At 52.8% G+C, this 18772-nt stretch overlaps 1 protein-coding gene across 2 annotated transcripts in view; it reads right to left on the bottom strand.

Annotated features, from left to right (window-relative positions):
- Positions 1 to 18772, bottom strand: part of PDPK1 (3-phosphoinositide dependent protein kinase 1) — a 73185-nt gene that overhangs the window by 34496 nt on the left and 19917 nt on the right. For both annotated transcript variants that reach the window (XM_059881509.1, XM_024985289.2), the window contains exons 2-4: positions 4826 to 5089; positions 2390 to 2432; positions 1993 to 2130 (exon numbers count right to left, since the gene is read on the bottom strand). In XM_059881509.1, coding sequence (XP_059737492.1) covers positions 1993 to 2130; positions 2390 to 2432; positions 4826 to 5089 — 445 coding nt within the window. The remainder of the gene's footprint in view (positions 1 to 1992; positions 2131 to 2389; positions 2433 to 4825; positions 5090 to 18772) is intronic.

The following is an 18772-nucleotide window of genomic DNA, read 5'->3' as shown; positions in this document are numbered from 1 at the left end:
AAGCCAGGTAGAGAGGCACACCCGCTGCGACCCTGGAAACAAATCTGCAGGACTTCCCCGCCCCGCAGGCCATGGTCGCTGGACCCCTTCACCGGTCCCCCTGAGAGCGCAACACTGGGAAAACCAGCTGGGCCTGCTAGCCCCTCTCGAGACCCGCGCCCCACCCCAGACTGCGCTCTCCACACCTCCCTGGGGGCCGATCCACAGTTCAGGCCTGCGCCCAACTACTGGCCTACCCGGCGCTGTCTGGCCGGGCAGCCAGCACCCTCACTGGAACCAGCTGGCCGTGGCCCTGGGATCTGCTGTCTCCACTCCCTGGAACTCTGCCCTGCTAGGCCCGCTCCGGCTCTCTGCCCCCGAGTCTGCACACCAACCTGACCTCGGGGTCTCGAGTGGCAGGCGCCACCACACATCAGGTGCGGGAACAACGTGCACCGGCTCCGAGGCCCCGGCCTCCCTGCCCGCTCCCAAGAGCCTCCTCCCAGCAGCGGCCCGGGCGAGAGCACGCGGCAGCTGCCCCAGACCCTGCTGGGCTCCGCACCACACTCAGAAGAAAACCCAGAACTCTTTCTGGGACTCCGGTCTCTTGGGCCCGGTGCCCCCCAACCCACCCACACCTGCCCCTGCTCCGTCCAGGCCTCTGGCTGATGGCCTCTCCTTCGACCACTAAAACAGCAACTCCAACACTCCCACCTCCCACTGGCCTGATTCCTACACAGCCAGGAATCATCCGTGTAGATCTAACTCGGCAGGGAAACACAAGCCCCCCGAGGGCAGAGCCCTCACCTCACATACCACCATGTTCCCACCCCGGCACTCAACAAGGCCTTCTCAATGAACCAAAGACAACATTCAACTGATGGCTGAAGGAGCCAGAAAGCGGTGTGCAAGGGGAAAGAGGATCAAGACAAGTTTTAACCCAGAAGGTGGAGAGTGGAGAGAGGAGGGTAGGAGGGGAGGGGGTTCAGGGCAGGTCCACCCCCAGGTGGGTGGTGGGGGGGCGGGGAGGGGCTCTGGAGACCCAAGGGCAGAAGGAAAAGAGCAGATGCACAGACTGAGGTTTAAGCCTGAATAAGGTTTAAATCTGAGTGACCTCCCCCATCGAGCTGCAGCCAAGAGCGTCTGCTGGGGCTCAGACAGCGTCTCCGGGCATCCAGGGGCCAGGGAAGGCTGGGTTTGGAAGAACAGCTGCAGGAGAGGGGCTGGAAGCAGGGAGCACCGGCCAACCCGGCTGCCCAGGGAACAACAGACAAGCTGACGGCATAGACAAAGCCCCCCAACCCCGAGCAAAGGAGCAAGAAAAATGACAGTGTTCAGGGATTAGAGGACACATCAGGGAACAAGTTCAGGGGATGCCCTGAAATAAAGCAAAGAATCGGCAGGGTGGAGAAGCAGGGAGCACAGCCCTGGAGGGAGGGGCGGAGCGGGGGTGGGGGGACAGCCCCAGAGGCAGGGAGAAAGGTTCTGGGTTTCTGGAGGTCACTCCCTGAACTTCTCACCGGGCAGCTGAGCCTGGGAAAGAAGCCTCTTCCAACCAAACCCCAGAGCCCCAGGCCAGGGAGGGCAGAGTGGTGCCCACTTCCCAGGAGCCCTGGATGCCCACGACCCTTCTCGCTCACGTCCCTGCTCTGCGCACAGGATGTGACACCTGATAGGTGCTGCACGGACGCTGGTCAAGAGGAGTGGGGGAAACGCCTTTCAGTAAAGGTCTAGCAACGTCAGTACTGAAACAGTTGAGCTACGAAGTTTACCAATAGAAAACCTCAAAAGTGGCTGTGATGATCTCCCTTGAAGCAATGTTCGACTTCAGTGACTGTCTGCAATCCCAGGAGTCCCAAAGCAAGTGATGTGAATGCATTTGTATCTAGAATACGCTACCCTTTCCTTTCCAGGCAAGGGGCTACTTCTGAAAACAAAAACGGGGTCATGGTTCCAAAACAATAAGCAATCGCTGGCATGGCATTTCGGAGGCTTTGAGTGTTCAAAGGATACACAGTTTTTCATCATCCTGAAACGTGAAGTAAAGTTTAACAAAGAAGGGATGATCCAGCCGCGACATCACGTCTCGCTCTCTGGTTACATACGGGACTTTGTTCTCTTTGATAATGTGGCGTTTCTCTAGAATTTTAACTTAAGAAAGAAGCAAGTTACTGCAATTGGAAATGGTAAGAAAACAACTAAAGACACAACACATAAAGTATCAAACACAAATTAAAGTGTTTCACAAAACACACCCACCAGATTTGTGATCTCTAAGACCTACAGTGCCCTGTCCCCCGAGACCAGCGCAGAGCCCTCCGGGGTGGGGCAGCCAGGCGGCCGCGGGCCAGGGCGCTGTCCCTGCTTCCTAGACACTGAGCAACCTAGCTCGCTGGAGTTAGTTACTTACTAGCATATTCCCTTGAGGTTGCCAGTTCTCGGGCCAGGACAACCTGGTTTGGGAAGAAAAGGGGGAAAAAGAAGAGAAAACACACCCAATGTCACTAGGGCACAGAGTCTCACGAGGCACCCTGCAACCAACCACAAGGACCACCCCGTCCCCTCTGAAATCCCTCTTTACACACTCCCGCCCTGTGCGGACAAACACAGTCAGTGACTAAGGCAACGTGTTCTCACAGTCAAGGAAACAGATATTCCTCACATGTTTCCAGAAGGGTCCTCAGCATCTGTCAATGTTCCTCGATGCAGTGAAACATATATTCACAAACCTTAGCACTAGCGTAACCCTAACAAACTGTGGGAAGCAGCAGCAAGTAATACCTCCACCAAGTGGGTATTGGGAATTGCTTCAGAAAAATAACTCTATGGATATGTCCCTGGTACATGTTCACTGCAAAAGGCTGCCCTGAATTTGGGCTTTTACCAATAACGGTTACCATCCATTTCACTTGATTTTGATGCCCCCTGCAGATGCTATAATCCCACGCCTGCCTGGAGGGCATGGGAAACGGAGGCAGAGCCACCCCCAGCATGCCAGCACCACCCCCCGGCTGTGCCCTCTCCTGGCACAGCCTGACCCTCAACCCTGGAGACAGAGCACCGGTGGGGCCCCACACAACAGGGAAGAGACCTTTCTACACACACCTGGGCACAACCTGAGCAACAACTTCCCAGTGCCTGATGGCCCCCCTGGCAGTGAGCTGGGGCACCCCCCTCCACCAGCCGGTGCCAATTCCTCTCCTGTAACACTTGCAGGGAACGGCCAAGGACCCACGAGCAGATGCAAACCTGTCTACTCCAGGGCTGTGAGTTCTATCCCATTACAGAATCCCTCAAGTTCATCACAAGTGACCCTGGGCACTGTGTGAAGCTCTGCAGTCAGTAAGACCAAGGTTGGATTACACGTGCTCAGGCGGAAAGATGGGAAGGATCTCTGTGGAAGAGGAACCCTGGATTGCCCTCAGCCGCTGGAGGGTAAGGAGCAGGGCTGGTGAAGGGCCGGCCTCCTGAGGTCATGACTGACGCAAGGCTGACAGCAGCACGCGCTGGCCAGGTGAGAAGAGAGAGGAAGCGCGTGGCTCAGGCGCTAGCGTGTAACGGAGCCCTCTCTGAAGGAGACGCCGTCTCATCCTTCTGTCACGTGAACTGCACATTCCACGCAGGTCTCCTGTGTCTGTCCACACGGCCCAAGCTGACGGCAGGAGCACCCTCAGGGAGCCGTGGGCAGCGGACCAAGCTTCCCCTCTCTAGCACCCAGCCTGGGAGCCGCCTCTTCTCCTCCACTCCTGCCCTGGAGACCTGCTGCAAGAGTGGTGGGAAAGACCTGCGGGCAGCACATGTAATCGGAGGCCGCAGGCTGCAGGACTCCCAGCAGCGCCAGAAAAGAGCCTGCGGGCTCTCGGGCTTTGCTGGGCACCGGGAAGACCAGACCAGCTGGGGCTTCTCTGCATCCAGAACAGATGGCACGCACTTTCACCCACGGTGGAAACCCAGGGACGCTGGGGGGACGTCACAAACACGTCCTCATTTTCCAGGCAACATAAACATCCTGTGAGGGCCAGCTGAGAGAAGGAGAACACTGCTTCTTTTACTGGACTCGTGCAAGTAACTGCAGAACACCCAAGGTTCTTTCCAAAACAGTTTTTCTCTTTCTGAAAGGACCTGTGAGTACCAGACCTACTGGGCCTTATTCTCAAAGTTGAAGGTTTTTATCATGAGGACCCAATTCTTTCATAACTTAAATACTGCCAATAAAAAAATCTAAAATAAAAATGTGAACGGAGCAAAAGTTAACAATTAAAATGATACTGGGAACATGGGTGAGCTGTAGTATGTCACGTTCTTTGTAGTTTGAAATATTTCATAAATGGAAAATTTTTGGTGATGGACAGGGAGGCCTGGCGTGCTGCGGTTCATGGGGTTGCAAAGAGTTGGACACGAATGAGCAACTGAACTGAACTGAATGTTTCCCAACAACTATGAACAGACACTGACACCAATACTGATGTTCAATCTAAGGAAGAGAAAACTCCCAGGGTCTTGCCAATAGGACACAATGATAGGAAATGTCACTTGCTGATGCCTGACGAGAATAAAATTTCACTGGATTTTTTAGAAAATTAAAAACAAGATTATGAAATGCCTTTTAAAGCTTTCACCTACAAAAATCACAGCTTCGATATTTTAACCATCTGATCTGACTGGTGGCAGCCAGCCCCAAGTCACCTTCACTACATGTAGGAGACGAATCCCCAAGGGGCCCGAGAGGCTCCTCTGGGGTGGAGCGCCACCACAGCATCTCAGCGCCCAGCTCTGCGTCCCGAGAAAGGCCAGTGCTCCCAAAGAGAACACCCTCGTCCAACAAACGGCAGCGGCGTGTACTCACTGTTGAAAACGAGCCTTCACCGAGAATCTTCCCGAATTTGAAGTCCTCGGGCCGTTTCTTCCGAGGCTGCGGGGGCTGCGCGGCGTGCTGCAGAGCGCTGGCGCTCGCCCGGGGCTGGGCCGCGGTGCCGTCCATGGCGGGGCCCTGCCTGCTCCCCCCGCTGGGAACGCCGGGGGCCGTGCTGGACTCAGTCTGGGTCCTCACCATTGATGGGGATGGGCAGGAGCATAACACCACGCTGGACTGAATGGGAACCGTGTCATACTGGGGGCACAGGAAAAGAGAGGTAAGGTTCAAGGCGGCTCACTGTTCTGAACGTATGAACTCAAGTCTAGATGTCGCTGAGCCATCACCAAGCACAGGCAGGCCGCCCGATGTTCGGACGTGCAGCCCTGGCCGCGGCCCTCTACTCTGAAGTCTCCTCCTGCTCAAACCTCACCCTGCCCGGTCTGCGCGCCTACGACCCCCCCACCCAGCATCGACCCGCCCTCACAGGCTCCCTCAGCACCGCATACGCCTCCAACACCCCCAGCCCTGCTCAGCTGGCCTTCCCTAAACACCTTCTGTGGCCTGTCACAGAGCAAGCTGGTCCAAACCTGTGACCTCAGGGTCTCCCGTCCCAGAACCCCTCCCCTGCTCACCCACCCACACATGATATAAGGCGAGATGCACAGAAGGCACCCAGGGCTTGAACAAAAAGACCAGCTTCAGACTGTGTCCCACAGCTAAACAGAGCGGGTACCTAAGCAGTCCCGGAACACAGAGAGTAACCAAATGGAAAGAAGAGTCCAAGAACTGCCAACCGCGCATGAAAGGTACAGCTGATGACGAAGAAACAAGCTGCTCAAAAAGAACAGTAGTGGATAATGCTTAACAACTTGGAAAAGTAACTGATTTAGAGCCAAAATGCTCACTGCACACCCAAGTTACCTCCAAATTCAAGAATTTTATGTTTTTTTAGTTATTTAAACAAATTTTAAAACCTAACAAGTTTTTAAAATTTGCAATCCCTATTAAAAGAAGCTGGCTTCCTTGCAGAAACTGACAAGATGATTCTAAAATTCTTATGGAAATTCAAGGAATCCAGAATAGCCAAACAATCTCAAAAAAAAGAACAAAACTGGAGGACTCACACTACCTGGTTTCCAAATTCATTCCAAAGCTATAGTAATCAAGACAGTGTGGTGCTGTGTAACGATACACGCAGTGGTGAACGGAGCAGAGTCTAGAAGAAAACTCCTAAGTCTATGGCCAATCAATCTTTGACAAGGGTGCCAAGGCTTCAAGGGGAAAAAGCCTTTTTCGGCCAATGGTACTGGATATCCACACGCAGAAAAATGAAGGTGGCTGCCTTTCCCACATCAAAATTTAACTCAAATGGATCAAAGATCTACATGTAAGAAATAAAACTAGAAAACTCTTAGAAGAAAATATAGGAGTAAATCTTTATGATTTTGGCAATGGTTTCTTAGATATGAAACCAAAAGCACAGGAACAAAAGAAGAAACAGATCAAAGGGACTTCATCACAATTTTAAACTTCTGTGCTTCAAAGGCACCACTAACAAAGGGAAAGAACAAGCCAAAGAATGGGAGAAAATATTTACAAATCATCTATCTGATAAGGGACTTGCATTCAGACTGTATAAAGAACTCAAACAATTCAATTAAAAACAAAACAAAACACAATTTAAAAACAGTCAACAAATCTGAGTAAACACTTCTCCAAGAAAAAAACCATACAAATGGCGAAAAAGTACCTGAAAAGAGGCTCAACATCATTCGCTGCTATAGAAATGCAAGTCAAAGCCACAATGAAATTCCATTTCACACATACCAGGATCAAAAAGATAATAACAAGTGTTGATGGAGACGCACAGAAATTGGAACCCTCACACTGCTGGTAAGATGTCAAATGGGGCAACCACATCAGAAAACATACAACAGTTCCTCAAAAGGAAACAGGTACCGTACAACCGAGCAACCCCACTCCTAGAAATGAAAACACAGGTTCACACAAATCCTGTACAAGCATGTTCGCAGCAGCATTATAGATAACTAAAAGGGTTGGAAAGGACAATCAACAGATAAATGAATAAACAAAATGCACTGCAGCTATAAAAAAGCTGAATACTCAGCCATAAAAAGGAAGTACTGATATACTCTACCAAACAGATGAACACGCAAACGCTATGGGATGTGAAAAGGGCCTGACACAAAAGCCACACACTGTGTGATTCCATCTGTGTGAAATGTCCAGATGAGGAGATCTACAAAGAAAGGAAAACTGGTGGTTGTCGGGGCTAGCAGGAGGGGAGAACAGAGTGGCTGCTAATGGGTCGGGGGTTTCTTTCTGGAATGAGAAGGATGTCCTGGAATTGGAAAGTGGGGACATATAACCTCATAAATACACTAAAACCACTGAATTAGACACTTTTAAAATAGGCAGATTATACAGTATATGAATTATATCTCAATAAGCTGTTATAAAAATAGCTGTATCACACAAATGACTACATAAATTTATATATCTCATTCGAATCCATAAACAATCAAGCCTGTTTTTTAACAAAAGAATAGGCACCAAAAAAACTCAAGTAGCTCAGAGCTGTGAAAATGTGTCTCTTAAATACAAGCGAGAGCCCCAGACCACAGCACACATTTTTAACTTTGGGGAGACGCTGGGGGGATGAATTATTAGATAAGAAGAATGATTAAGTATGTCTACAACACACAGAGACACCAAAGGCTGGCAGGACTATGCTAAAGCACGCTGACCCATCCAACTGTGGCCAGCACCATGGACCCGTGCTGCCACTAAAATGGTTTTGGACAGCAATACAGTAACCTGTCAACAAAGTGACAACAAAATTTTCATCAGTGAGATACATAAGAATACTTAGGAGAGGTGGCCAGACGTACAGTTAAAAATTTAGATGGCCATTAAGGAAGGATTTTTAGATAGTGTCAAAGTTAAATCGGAAATACACAAAAGTTGTGCCCACAACCGTTAAAAAGAAAAGCCCTTCCAGTCTGAGCCTAAAGCGTTCCAGGAGTGACATCATGGGCCTACTCATCACCAGACTGTTGTGGAACAACACAGAACGAACTCAGAGCGCCCAGATTTGTTTCTAACAGTCCTGCCCTTTAAAAGAATCAGGAGAGCACTTGGCTCCACATCTTGGAACAGGAAGAAGGCTGTCAACATGGGCTGCAATCCTCTGCTATGTCTGAAAAGGAGGCTGTCTGTGTGGGAGGAAAAGGCAGGGAAGCTGGCCTGCAGGGACTGTTACTGGCCACGCTGTGTCCCTGCAAACATAAGTACAGCCACTAAGAATAAGCTGAAACTGGATCGAGACTGCAACGATACACACAGATAGGTGGTAAGAAGTGCATCAACATGGTAACAAAAAAGCAGGCTGAAGACGCCTGAACACTTAGCTTTATGAATTTAAACAGGTAAAGGGGTGTGGCCAAAGTTGTTTCTTACACGTACATGGCTGTTTCTCAGTCGCTCAGTTGTGTCTGACTCTTTGCAACCCCCTGCAATGAAGCACGCCAGGCTTCCCTGTCCTTCACCATCTCCCTGAGTTTACTCAAACTATGTTTGTTCAGAAAGGCTAGATAAAAATTTTCTCTCTCCATTAATACGGGGAAGAGATGTAGAGAACTATAAAGAAGCCAGAGTCCTACAGGAAGTGCACCAAGAAAGGCTGGACAGGCGGGCACAGCAACCAACGTGTGCGGACTGCGACAGCTCAACCACAGGGGGAAAGCGGATGGAGGCAGATGCTCATCCTAAGAGGCACAAAAGCCAAACAAGTAAGACACATCTAGGTGGAACACCCTGCGAGCCAAATGTGATGAGCACAGAGGAGGAGAAGCGAGGCAGCGGATGGCAAGAAAGGCAGGAGCCTGGGCTGCCCCCGGCAGGGCAGGCCAGGCCAGGCAAGGCTGGCGCAGGCAGGTCACCCCAGAGGACACAGCACACGCCAGCTCCAGAGCTGCTCCCCAGCTGGGATGGGCAGGCTTCATTTTCACTTCAGGCAAGGTACACAAATATGAAGGAACTAACTCAACGCACAAAATCAATGAAACACTAGGAGACTGTGACTAACAAGCGCTGTAAAGCCTATCTAAGAAAACTTGCCTTTTTAAATGTGGCCGACAGCACAGACGTGACCAGCAGTGGGTCCCTCTCGCTGGAATGGGAGCCCGAGGCGCACCGGTTCCTTCTGGAACACTGCCGTCTCCGTGGACACACTGAGGCTCACAGTAGGTCTAGTGTGGCTGATGCACCTCATAAACCCTCCATCTCGGGAGAGGTACGAGGGCTGGACTCAGCTCTGTGGTTCAGCCAGTACCTTAAGGGTTTGTCCCTATAAACAAGGCATACAATCCTAACAGAAGTGTTGTTTAGCTGCTCAGTCGTGTGCAACTCTTTGTGACCCCATGGACTATAGTCTGCCAGGATCCTCTGTCCCCAGGATTCTCCAGGAAAGAATACTGGAGTAGGTTGTCGTGCCCTCCTCCAGCAGATCCTTCCCAGGGATCAAACCCATGTCGCTTGCGTCTACTACACTGCAGGCAGGTTCTCTACCCCTGAGCTACCAGGGAAGCTAAGAGAAGTGTAATCAAACTCAGGAGCTTCCCCTGGATATCAGCTGGAACCTTCTGTCCTCCAGGGCAGTGGGAAGTAGGGAGAAGGTCACAGCCACCATGCCAAGGTCCATCAGGAACCAAGACAGGCCCGGGCTGTCCTCAGCATCCAGGCCAGGGGCCTGGCTGTGTCCCAGGCCACCGAGCACCTCACAGGCTTCCCAGACACAGCCAAGGGGTAAGCGCTCCCTGTGCCCGCTGAGTCATCCCAAGTGCAAACTCTCAGGCCCAGGACTGAGGCGCAGCAGGGCTGTGGAACCCGAAGGGACTCCACGAGATGGGGAGGAAAGAGCCGGCGCTCCGGCAGCGCCACCCCAGGCACCGCTTCAGACGGGCGGCTCACATGCCCAGTGGGGTCACTGCTGCCCAACGGGATGGGGGCAGGGAGAGCACCACGGGTCCTGCCACGTGCAGCCGGTTACTGACCTCACCTGAGCGACCCGCTCCCGCCAAGCAAGGCTCTAGGAGACAACGGGAAACGCACCAGACAGTGGCAAATGCTGCTTCTGATTCAAAACTGACACATGAACTACTGAGTAAAATCTCAAACATCAAGTTTTTAGATAACAAAACGTGATGAGTTGATTCATGGACCTGAAAACAGGTAATTTTACAGACATGCTTCTGGACCCAGTGAGTATTCCAGCAACGGTGCCACGTGGGTCTCACACGGGTCTCAGCCCAGGCGAGGGACAGCACAGAGAGCAGAGGCCATCCCCGAGGTGGCGCTGGAGGCGGCGCAGGCAGCAGGCCCCGGGCGTCCGCACGCATGGGGACAAAACCTGGCAGGACCACCACCCTCGAGCCAGCTCGAGCAGAGGCAGATGGCCCGGGCATCAGGCAGCCAGGGAGGCTCACACGGTGAACGCGCCTTCTGCCGGCCTCAGGAACACCTGCTGAGGGCCGTACTCTTCAGCTGCAGCCTCCTGGATGCGAAATGAACACGCGTCCAGCTCACGACGGCAGCCTCCAAAGACAACGACAGGTGCATCTAATGAGACTCGAGCTGACACAGACATGCTCCTGAGCACTTCCTCTCCAACAGAGCAGTTTCTCCACAACAGGTTCTCGAAGGACAGCACAAAACATAGAGGTCTGCTCCTGACCTCAGCGGCACAGACCCCACACGCAGCCTCCCTCCAGGCGGCAGCACTTCTAGTGGACATGCGGAAATCCGAGGCGTGCTGAAGATCAAGCCATCTCGACAGAGCTGGACCTGCCTCAAGACCTGTGACACCGAGCGCCCCTGGCCGGCCAACGACAAGGGAAGGAGCAGAGGGTCGTGCTGAAGAAATCCGCTCAGGTCCTACTCAACACCAGTCTGTGACGAGTGCCTCGGAAAACACCCCGGCCACCTTTATCCCAAAGCTGGTCACGAGACAAAGGCTGGAGCCCAGGGATTTCCCACCAGTAAACACCAAGGCCCTTGAGGCCGACACTTGTTCTCACAAGTGTTGAACTCTGGCAAGCTGCCAGCCCCAAAGCACAACTTCAATGACAGGTATGAAGGCAGGAGCTGACAGGCCACTCTTGAAGGACACACACCACATAAACCAACAGAAACTAGTAAGTCTTTCACCGCTGGAAGCCGGCTGCAACTGTCAGCATGTTCTGGACAGCTGCAGAAGATTCTGGAGCCAGAGCTAAGCTGCGCCCACTTCAGCCTGGTGGGCACTGAAGCAGAAGGCTTGACTGGAGTCGGAGCAGAGAAACCGCGTGCGCTGGAGCTGCCAGCGGGTGGAAAGGTGGCCCTGGGGCCAGGCTGAGGGGTGGGGACAGGACGCCGGGTCTGCACACACACCAGGCACCTCGCTCCGACACAAGCACCGTCCCCCCCTCAAATGCCAGAACCCCGCCACCGCCCCGAACCTCTGCACCCTCACCCCCGCACAGCAGGCTTGCTCCGGTGTGCCGCTGCCCACAACCCAGGAAGGAGGGTCGCAGAGCTCTGAGACCACAACTGCATCCCGCCGACAGTGCCTCAGTGACTTCCCCAAGGACACCCTCTTCTCCAACACCTTCTGTTATTTCATGAAAATACATGCGCTCATTCTGTTCATCACTGTTTCTTAAAGGAGGTAAATGAACTACGTTATTAACCCAGACTCAACAAACATGGCCACTGTGCTAGCAAAGGCCCAGGCAGACGCGGTCCCTACCTCTAGGAAGCAACATCCTAAGGGAGAGGGAGTGACAGACGCGGGTTCAGACCCAGAACTCACCGAGGAGAGTGTGAGGACAGCCGGGCACAGGTGGAGGGCGTGTGGGGGGGGGGGAACAAGCTCGGGGGAGCTGGGGAGCACTGCCGCAGGTCCCAGGAGGCTGACAGTGGCTCAGGGGTGCTGCGACGGCACGCAGGGGGACACTCACACACACAAAGCGAGATGCAAAAGTAACCAACCACGCATCACACAGGTAGAGTTTCACTTTCCTCTAATGTTTGAGACTCAAAATTCAGATTCAGCGGCCTTTATGAGTCCGAAAGAAAACCTAGTCATTCTGAAATGGCAGTAACAGATGATGCAACACACACACACACACACAACACACACACACACCTGCTTTTCTCCCCCACAGGCTTTATAAACACACCTGCTTTTCTCCCCCACAGGCTTTATAAGAAAGGGCAGGGCCACCACCAGCACTTCACAGGCGCTTCAGGGACTTAAGGTAAATGCAGTGCCCTCAAGACCACACTGCTTCAGGGGATTCCCTGGTGGGCCAGTGGCTAAGACGCAGGACTCCCTATGCAGGGGGCCCGGGATCGATCCCCAGTCGGGGAACTAGATTCCACATGCTGCAACTAAGAATTGGTATGCCAAAACTAAAGATCCTGTGTGCTGCAACAAAGATCGAGGGTCTGAGTGCCTCAACTAATACCTGGAACAGTTGAATAAATATTTTTTTAAACACAGTTTTATCTACTTCATTAACAAACATTCACTGAGCACCTACTCTACACCATGCACTGCCCTAGGCACGGTAGATACAGCAAAGAACCGAGCCCATGCCCTCAAGAGGCCCACGTTCTAGTGGAGGCAGGCTGACCCCAAAAAACAAAAGCCAGGCAAAACCCAGCATCTCAAATGGTGATAAATCACTGTGAGAAAATACAGCAGGGAAGGAAGACAAGAGGGCTGCAAATGTAACGACCAGAGGCGCCCCCACTGGGAAGGTGACCTCTGAACAAAGACCTGAGGAGGTGGGGAACCTTCAGGGAGAGGACTGGGCAACGCAAAGACCCGGCGGCAGAGCAGCGCTAGACTCACAGTCGTCCGCTTGACCCTTGGGACAGGCCGCGTCCAGACAGGACCTCTGGATGCCAGGCAAGACCTCAGGATCCCTGAAACCCCCTCCTCTGGCCACTTCTGGCACCCTCTGGGCACCGCAAACCTCAAGGGAGAAGCCTGAGTAGTGGGGCTTCCCGTAGGGTCCAGGCGCCTCCTGCACCCGAGTCTGATGCCGGCTGAACCCCAATGTGGGGTCCCACGTCAGCCCTGGGCGGCAGATGCTGGCCACCAGACCACGGCCGCTCTGGACACGCCCCAGAAGCTCCCACTCTGCACCAGCACCACAGGCATGGTGACACAGGGGCCTGTCACTGCCAGCCTTTCTCCTTCGTGGAATTCTGCAATTTCCTTCCTGCCTCAGCCACAGCGCCCCAGCGACATGCCTCAGCGCGAGACTGCGTCTCAGGGCCACACTGACAGAGTGCCGCTCACAGGGACAGCTCAGGGCTCCTGCTTTCTCTCCCTGCAGTCATAACTCGCTGGTATGGGTATGTCTTAATGAACAATTTCAATTCGGCAGTAAAATGATGGTCGCAATGTTACCTTTTAAAGCATTTTAAAAGCATCAACTGTAAAATGAAAAGCCTATGAAGAAATCCCTCGCCCACAGTGAAAAGCCCAAATGTTTATCTGTACTCCCGCTGTTACTCTAAAGGGTTGATTTTGTAAGGTTTCGAGGTGATAATTAAGCTGCAGAGAAGGAACTCTGAGACGTCCTCACCGTGGTCCAGAGGACTCTCACCAGCTCTGGCCCGGGGCAGGGGTCAGGCTCACGAGGACTTCCTCCCAGCCCTCGGGCCCTGCGCCCTGTGGAGACAGCACTGCCCGGGGTGCCCGGGGCCTTGAGTGAGTCACTCCCACCCAGCACAGCCCCGTCAGCCCACCACCCACTTGGTGACCCAAAATTATGGTAAACAAATACATCTGGTTACTCAACAGCTTCTGAAATGTAAGTCTCAGGAGAAATTTAAAGCTCCAGCACCCTGTCCCCCAGCCTCCTCTGCCCTGGTCACAAGTCCTCGAGAACACGGCTCTCCACCGGGTCCTGACAGCGCAGCGTTACCACAAGTCCTGACTGCAGGCCTCCCGACACACGCGGCGCACCCAAGTGAAGCATCTCCCACTGAGGGAAGGCTGGAGCCCACGCCAGGGGCCGCAACCCCCACCCCCGCTTCTCCACTTCCCGGTACCAGCACCCTCTAAGCCCCACAGGACAGGGCCCCTCTGTTCCTCTCTCTGGCTTCTAGAAATGCACGAAGTGGAGCCTGTGGCTCTGCTCCACCGCGGACAGGGACAGACGGCTGTTCTCAACTGAACTCAGTCTGAAGAGCCGGCGCCACCAACACCCAGCACCTGTGACGTCTCTGGAAGCGCGGTCACACCGCCCAACACACACCGCATCCCGCACCATCGCCAGGCCATGTGACCAAGTCAGCAGGTGGCACCCGAGGGCCCACCATCTCCGGGCAGGCCCAGGGCAGCACCTGAGCATCCCTGACAGCAGACAAGCCCACGTCTCAAACAACCGACTTCCAAATGAACTTGGAAAAGCATCGTCCGTAAACTGGGCATTTTCTGTACACTTAAACTGGTTTTACAGCAATGTGTATATAAGAACATAGGACTTTCAATTTCTTTGAGGATTGAGTTCAGCAGTCTCCTCTTAAGAGGTAGAAACTCTAAAGGAAAAATTAATGAGATGAATTAATTTTCATATCCACAAAAACACATCAAGGTTTAATGACACTATCAACCACTAAGGGAGTTTAGGAAAATATGAGCATCAAAATATCCAGAATCCAGGGACTTCCCTGGTAGTCCAGGGGCTGAGCCTCCGCACTTCAGTACAGGGGCCCATGTTCCATCTCTGGTCAGAGAACTAGATCCCACACGCCACAACTACACCCGGCCCCAACCCCGCAAGTCAAATAAATAAACCAACACTGAAAAACAAGTCCAGTATCCAACATTCAAAACTGCTAAATGTGACAAATATTTGATTGACAAATAGATGAAAATGCAAATGAATTTGGAGCAAAGGAAAACAATGACCCACAGGTTATTTTTCCAGCTTCCATCAAGTTTCCTACACCAGACACCACACCTCTTCCCAAGCTGCAAGTGACGACTTCCCTAATCCTTAGGAGACCAACCGCTGGGTGAACGGAAGCTGGTTTTTAAAATTCAGAGCCATGTGTTTTTAAAGCACACCCCAGATCTTAATTACGCGGTGGCAGGACAGTACTGCGCCTGGCAGATGAGGAAGCAGAGCGGCGACCATGCACCAGGCTCCAGGCACCATGGCGAGCGTGCAGGGGGGCACGGCCCGCAGCCTGGGCGGCCTCCCTGAGCCCCTGCTGGGCCTGCACGTGCAGGGGCTCAGCAGAGATGACGACTTCTCCAAAAGCGCTCAGAGAAGTTGTGTCAGGATGAGAGACTCATGGTTTCTCCTCCTCTGTTTTGAAATGTAGTTTAAAACACTTTACAATGGGGCTTCCCTAGTGGCTCAGTGGTGAAGAATCTGCCTGCCAATGCAGGAGACACAGGGTGGATCCGCAACCCAGGGAGCTCCCACACGCTGTAGAGCAGCTAAACCTGTGCACCACAACTACTGAGCCTGTGCTCCAGCGCTGAAGTGCGCAAGCGCTAAAGCCGTGCTCCGCAACGAGAGAAGCCACCGCAGTGAGAAGCCTGTGCTCCGCAACCAGAGGAGCCCCCACTCACCACAGCCAGAGAAAAGCTCAAGCGGCACTGAAGACCCAGCACAGCCAAAAAAATGAATAAAATTCTTAAAAAAAAACAAAAAACTTTACAATGAAAAGTGATTCATCTGTTCATTCTGACAGATATTCACTTAGCACCAACCAGGTGTCCACTCCTACCTGAGCCCCGGGGACCGAGATGAGCAAAGCAAACAGCAAACAGCTCCTGAGTCAGCGCCAGGAAACAGGGGAGGGGCCGCAGGAGGGTGGGGTTGCCCCAAGTTCCTCGGATCCCTTTGGATCTTCTTTCTCATCTCTGTATCTTTATCTCTTTAAAAAGGATAAAGTGCACATTAAGCAAGAATTTCACATGAACAACAAGCTCGGAAGCCTAAAGCTAGACTCGTGGTTGGCGTGATGAGAGCCAGTCTTTCAGCCTGAGTGGGGAGCCTGTCACTCCGTGACACAGCCAAGCACTCAAACCTGGGGACCTGCACACCCCGTACTGAAGCAATCGCAACTAGATGCTTTCAAAGTGTCTCGGCTCTGAGGAGTTTCAAATTTCTACCTACAGACCTGCTGAGGAAGAAACGAACTCCATGATATCACAAGAGTGAACTGTCCCAAACGCTTAACCGTGACTTACTAAACCACCCAAACCTCTCACGTATTGATAGTCACCACTTCAAACAAACAAGTTACAGGTACAAGAAGAGAAGTTACCTCCAAACTGTTCAAAGCTGCACTCTGCCAGGCCGGACCCCAGCTCCACTCCTCACTAGCCATATGACCTTGAACGTGCTATGTCACCTCTCTGAGGCTCAGACTCTTCACCTAATAGCAGGGATGACGAGAACCGGAACTTCCAGGCTTGCCAGGAGGATTTAATGAGTTAATCTACACAAAGCACTCAAGCCGACTCAGACGGAGCATGCTATAAGCAGTTTTATGATTAAAGAACACAGAAGACACATGGTTTTCCCAACCAAGGGTCATCAGATCATAAAACAAACCCTTCACGACCAAAATGAAGCTCATCCCCTTTCCAAATACTATTCCGTTTTCTGTGAGTAAACCTGAATTAACAATGTACTGAGTGAAGAGGCCCAGCTCTAACTGCGAGGCAGATGAGGTGATACAGGACTGCTGAGCTCCAGAATCAGGATCACAGCCAGGCCTTCTATGGTCAGGATGCCATCCTGCTGCCTAAGGCTCCAGGCAGCGAGAGAAAGGATCCCAAACTCCACGGGCCTTCCTGGAGGAGTGTGCGGCGATGCTCTGGAAGGCCCTGCCGGGCGCAGCCAACGCACCGCAGAGAGGGCATCTCCCTCCGGGCCCTGCGAGAGGGTGGTGTCGACTGCCCCCCCAGCCAAGCAGCTAGGCCCCAGAGGGACCCTGCTCTCCAGTCAGGTGTGCTCACTGGCAAAGAACACTCTGCTAAGAACCTCCTAGCACCTCAAGAAACCCAGCAAAGCGGAGCCCAGTGCACAGAACCTGGTAGAGGCAGGGACAGCAGCCACAAGCCCAGCCCCACCCAGGCCCCACCACGAGGGGCCGGAGGGGAGGCGCCAAGCCAAGGACCCCCACAAGCCCAGCCCCGCCCAGGCCCCACCACGAGGGGCCGGAGGGACGGAGCCAAACCGAGGACCCCAGCGAGCTCACGGAGACCAGGGCCAACTAGGGTAAAGCCCCACTCTCTGAGCCACAGTTCACTCTCTGTAGAGAGAGGTCGAGAACATCAACCCACTCCTTGAGGGCTGCTGGGGGCCCATGACAGACAGAAGCTCAAAGGCACTCTGGGAAGGGCATGTCTTGTGTCCACAGGGCAGACGAGACACGGCCCCTGCTGAAGGCTGGACTGTGGGGCCTGGGTGCCCGTCTGCGCGCGCTGAGAGCGCCGGCGGCCACCCGCTCCACCCACGGCAGCCTCCAAGCACAGGCAGACTGGGAGCTGGCCCACAGGACACTGTGGTCACCAAGGAGCTTGTGCAGCGTGACACACAGCAAAATGCCACCGCTCCTGACCAGCACACAACGATACCGAGGAACCCCGGGTGGGTGGCTAACTGGATCTCAATGAATACCCGAATAAGACTTTCTGCTGTTCCATGGTACAGGGTAGAGAAAGTTCAGTTCAGTTGCTCAGTTGTGTCCAACTCTGTGACCCCATGGGCTGCAGCACACCAGGCCTCCCTGTCCATCACCAACTCCCAGAGCTTGCTCAAACTCAGGTCCATTGAGTTGATGATGCCATCCAACCATCTCATCCTCTGTCATCCCCTTCTCCTCCTGCCTTCAATCCTTCCCAGCATCAGGTTCTTTTCAAATGAGTCAGTTCTTCACATCAGATGGCCAAAGTATTGGAGTTTGAGCTCCAACATCAGTCCTTCCAATGAATATTCAGGACTGATTTCCATTAAGATAGACTGGTTTGATCTCCTTGCTGTCCAGGCTGGAGAGAGGACACGAGCAAAGGGGGAAGCGTCTTGTGGGTGATTCCCAAGGGTGGCCACTTAATCCGTCCCCCTACTCCCTTCTCCAGCCCCTCAGAGCCGCTCATCCAGCCAGAGGCAGGAAGAGGAACACGAGGTCATGGCTGCCAGCTGCCTGAATGAAGTCCAGTCCTCAGGCTTAACAGACCACCCATGGATTGCAGCCCACCAGGCTCCTCTGTCCATGGATTCTCCAGGCCAGAATACTGGAGTGGGCAGCCATTCCCTTCTCCAGGGGATCTTCCCAACCCAGGGATTGAACTCAGGTCTCCTGAATGGCAGGCAGGTTCTTTATCACCTGAGCCACCAGTAAAGTCTAACAGACCACAAGACTCAGCAAACGCTATCTCTGAACTGTGCTAAACTGGCACCTCCAACATTAACTTTACATATACTACACAACACTGAAATACAGGATCTCTTTGTCCTTCTCACTTCCCTGCCATACTCTGAAACTGCATACAAGCACACTTTACAAGCCACGAACTTGATTAACATGAGCATCAGGATGCGGGTGACTTCTGGGCAGGTGAGGGGAGATTATAATCAGCAGGACCACTTAGGGGGCTTCTAAGAGCTCAACAAAACCCTGTGTTTACAGGAGGGTGGTGGCACGGGCCAGTTTGTTTCAAATTCTCTATATGCACCCGTTATAAATACAACTTTAAATAACATTACTTAAAGGGAAATTAATGAACTGCCATTTTTCTCTACTTCTAAAAATAACTTTTATTAAGCACTTACTGTTTAATAACACACACTTCTGAGCATTTCACACATGGTATCACAGTTCTCAAAACAACTT

The sequence above is a fragment of the Bos taurus genome, chromosome 25 (assembly GCF_002263795.3).
Source record: "Bos taurus isolate L1 Dominette 01449 registration number 42190680 breed Hereford chromosome 25, ARS-UCD2.0, whole genome shotgun sequence".
In the NCBI taxonomy this organism is placed as follows: Eukaryota; Metazoa; Chordata; class Mammalia; order Artiodactyla; family Bovidae; genus Bos; species Bos taurus.
Note: the sequence above shows the minus strand (reverse complement) of the source record. Positions and strands in the feature narration are given on the sequence as shown.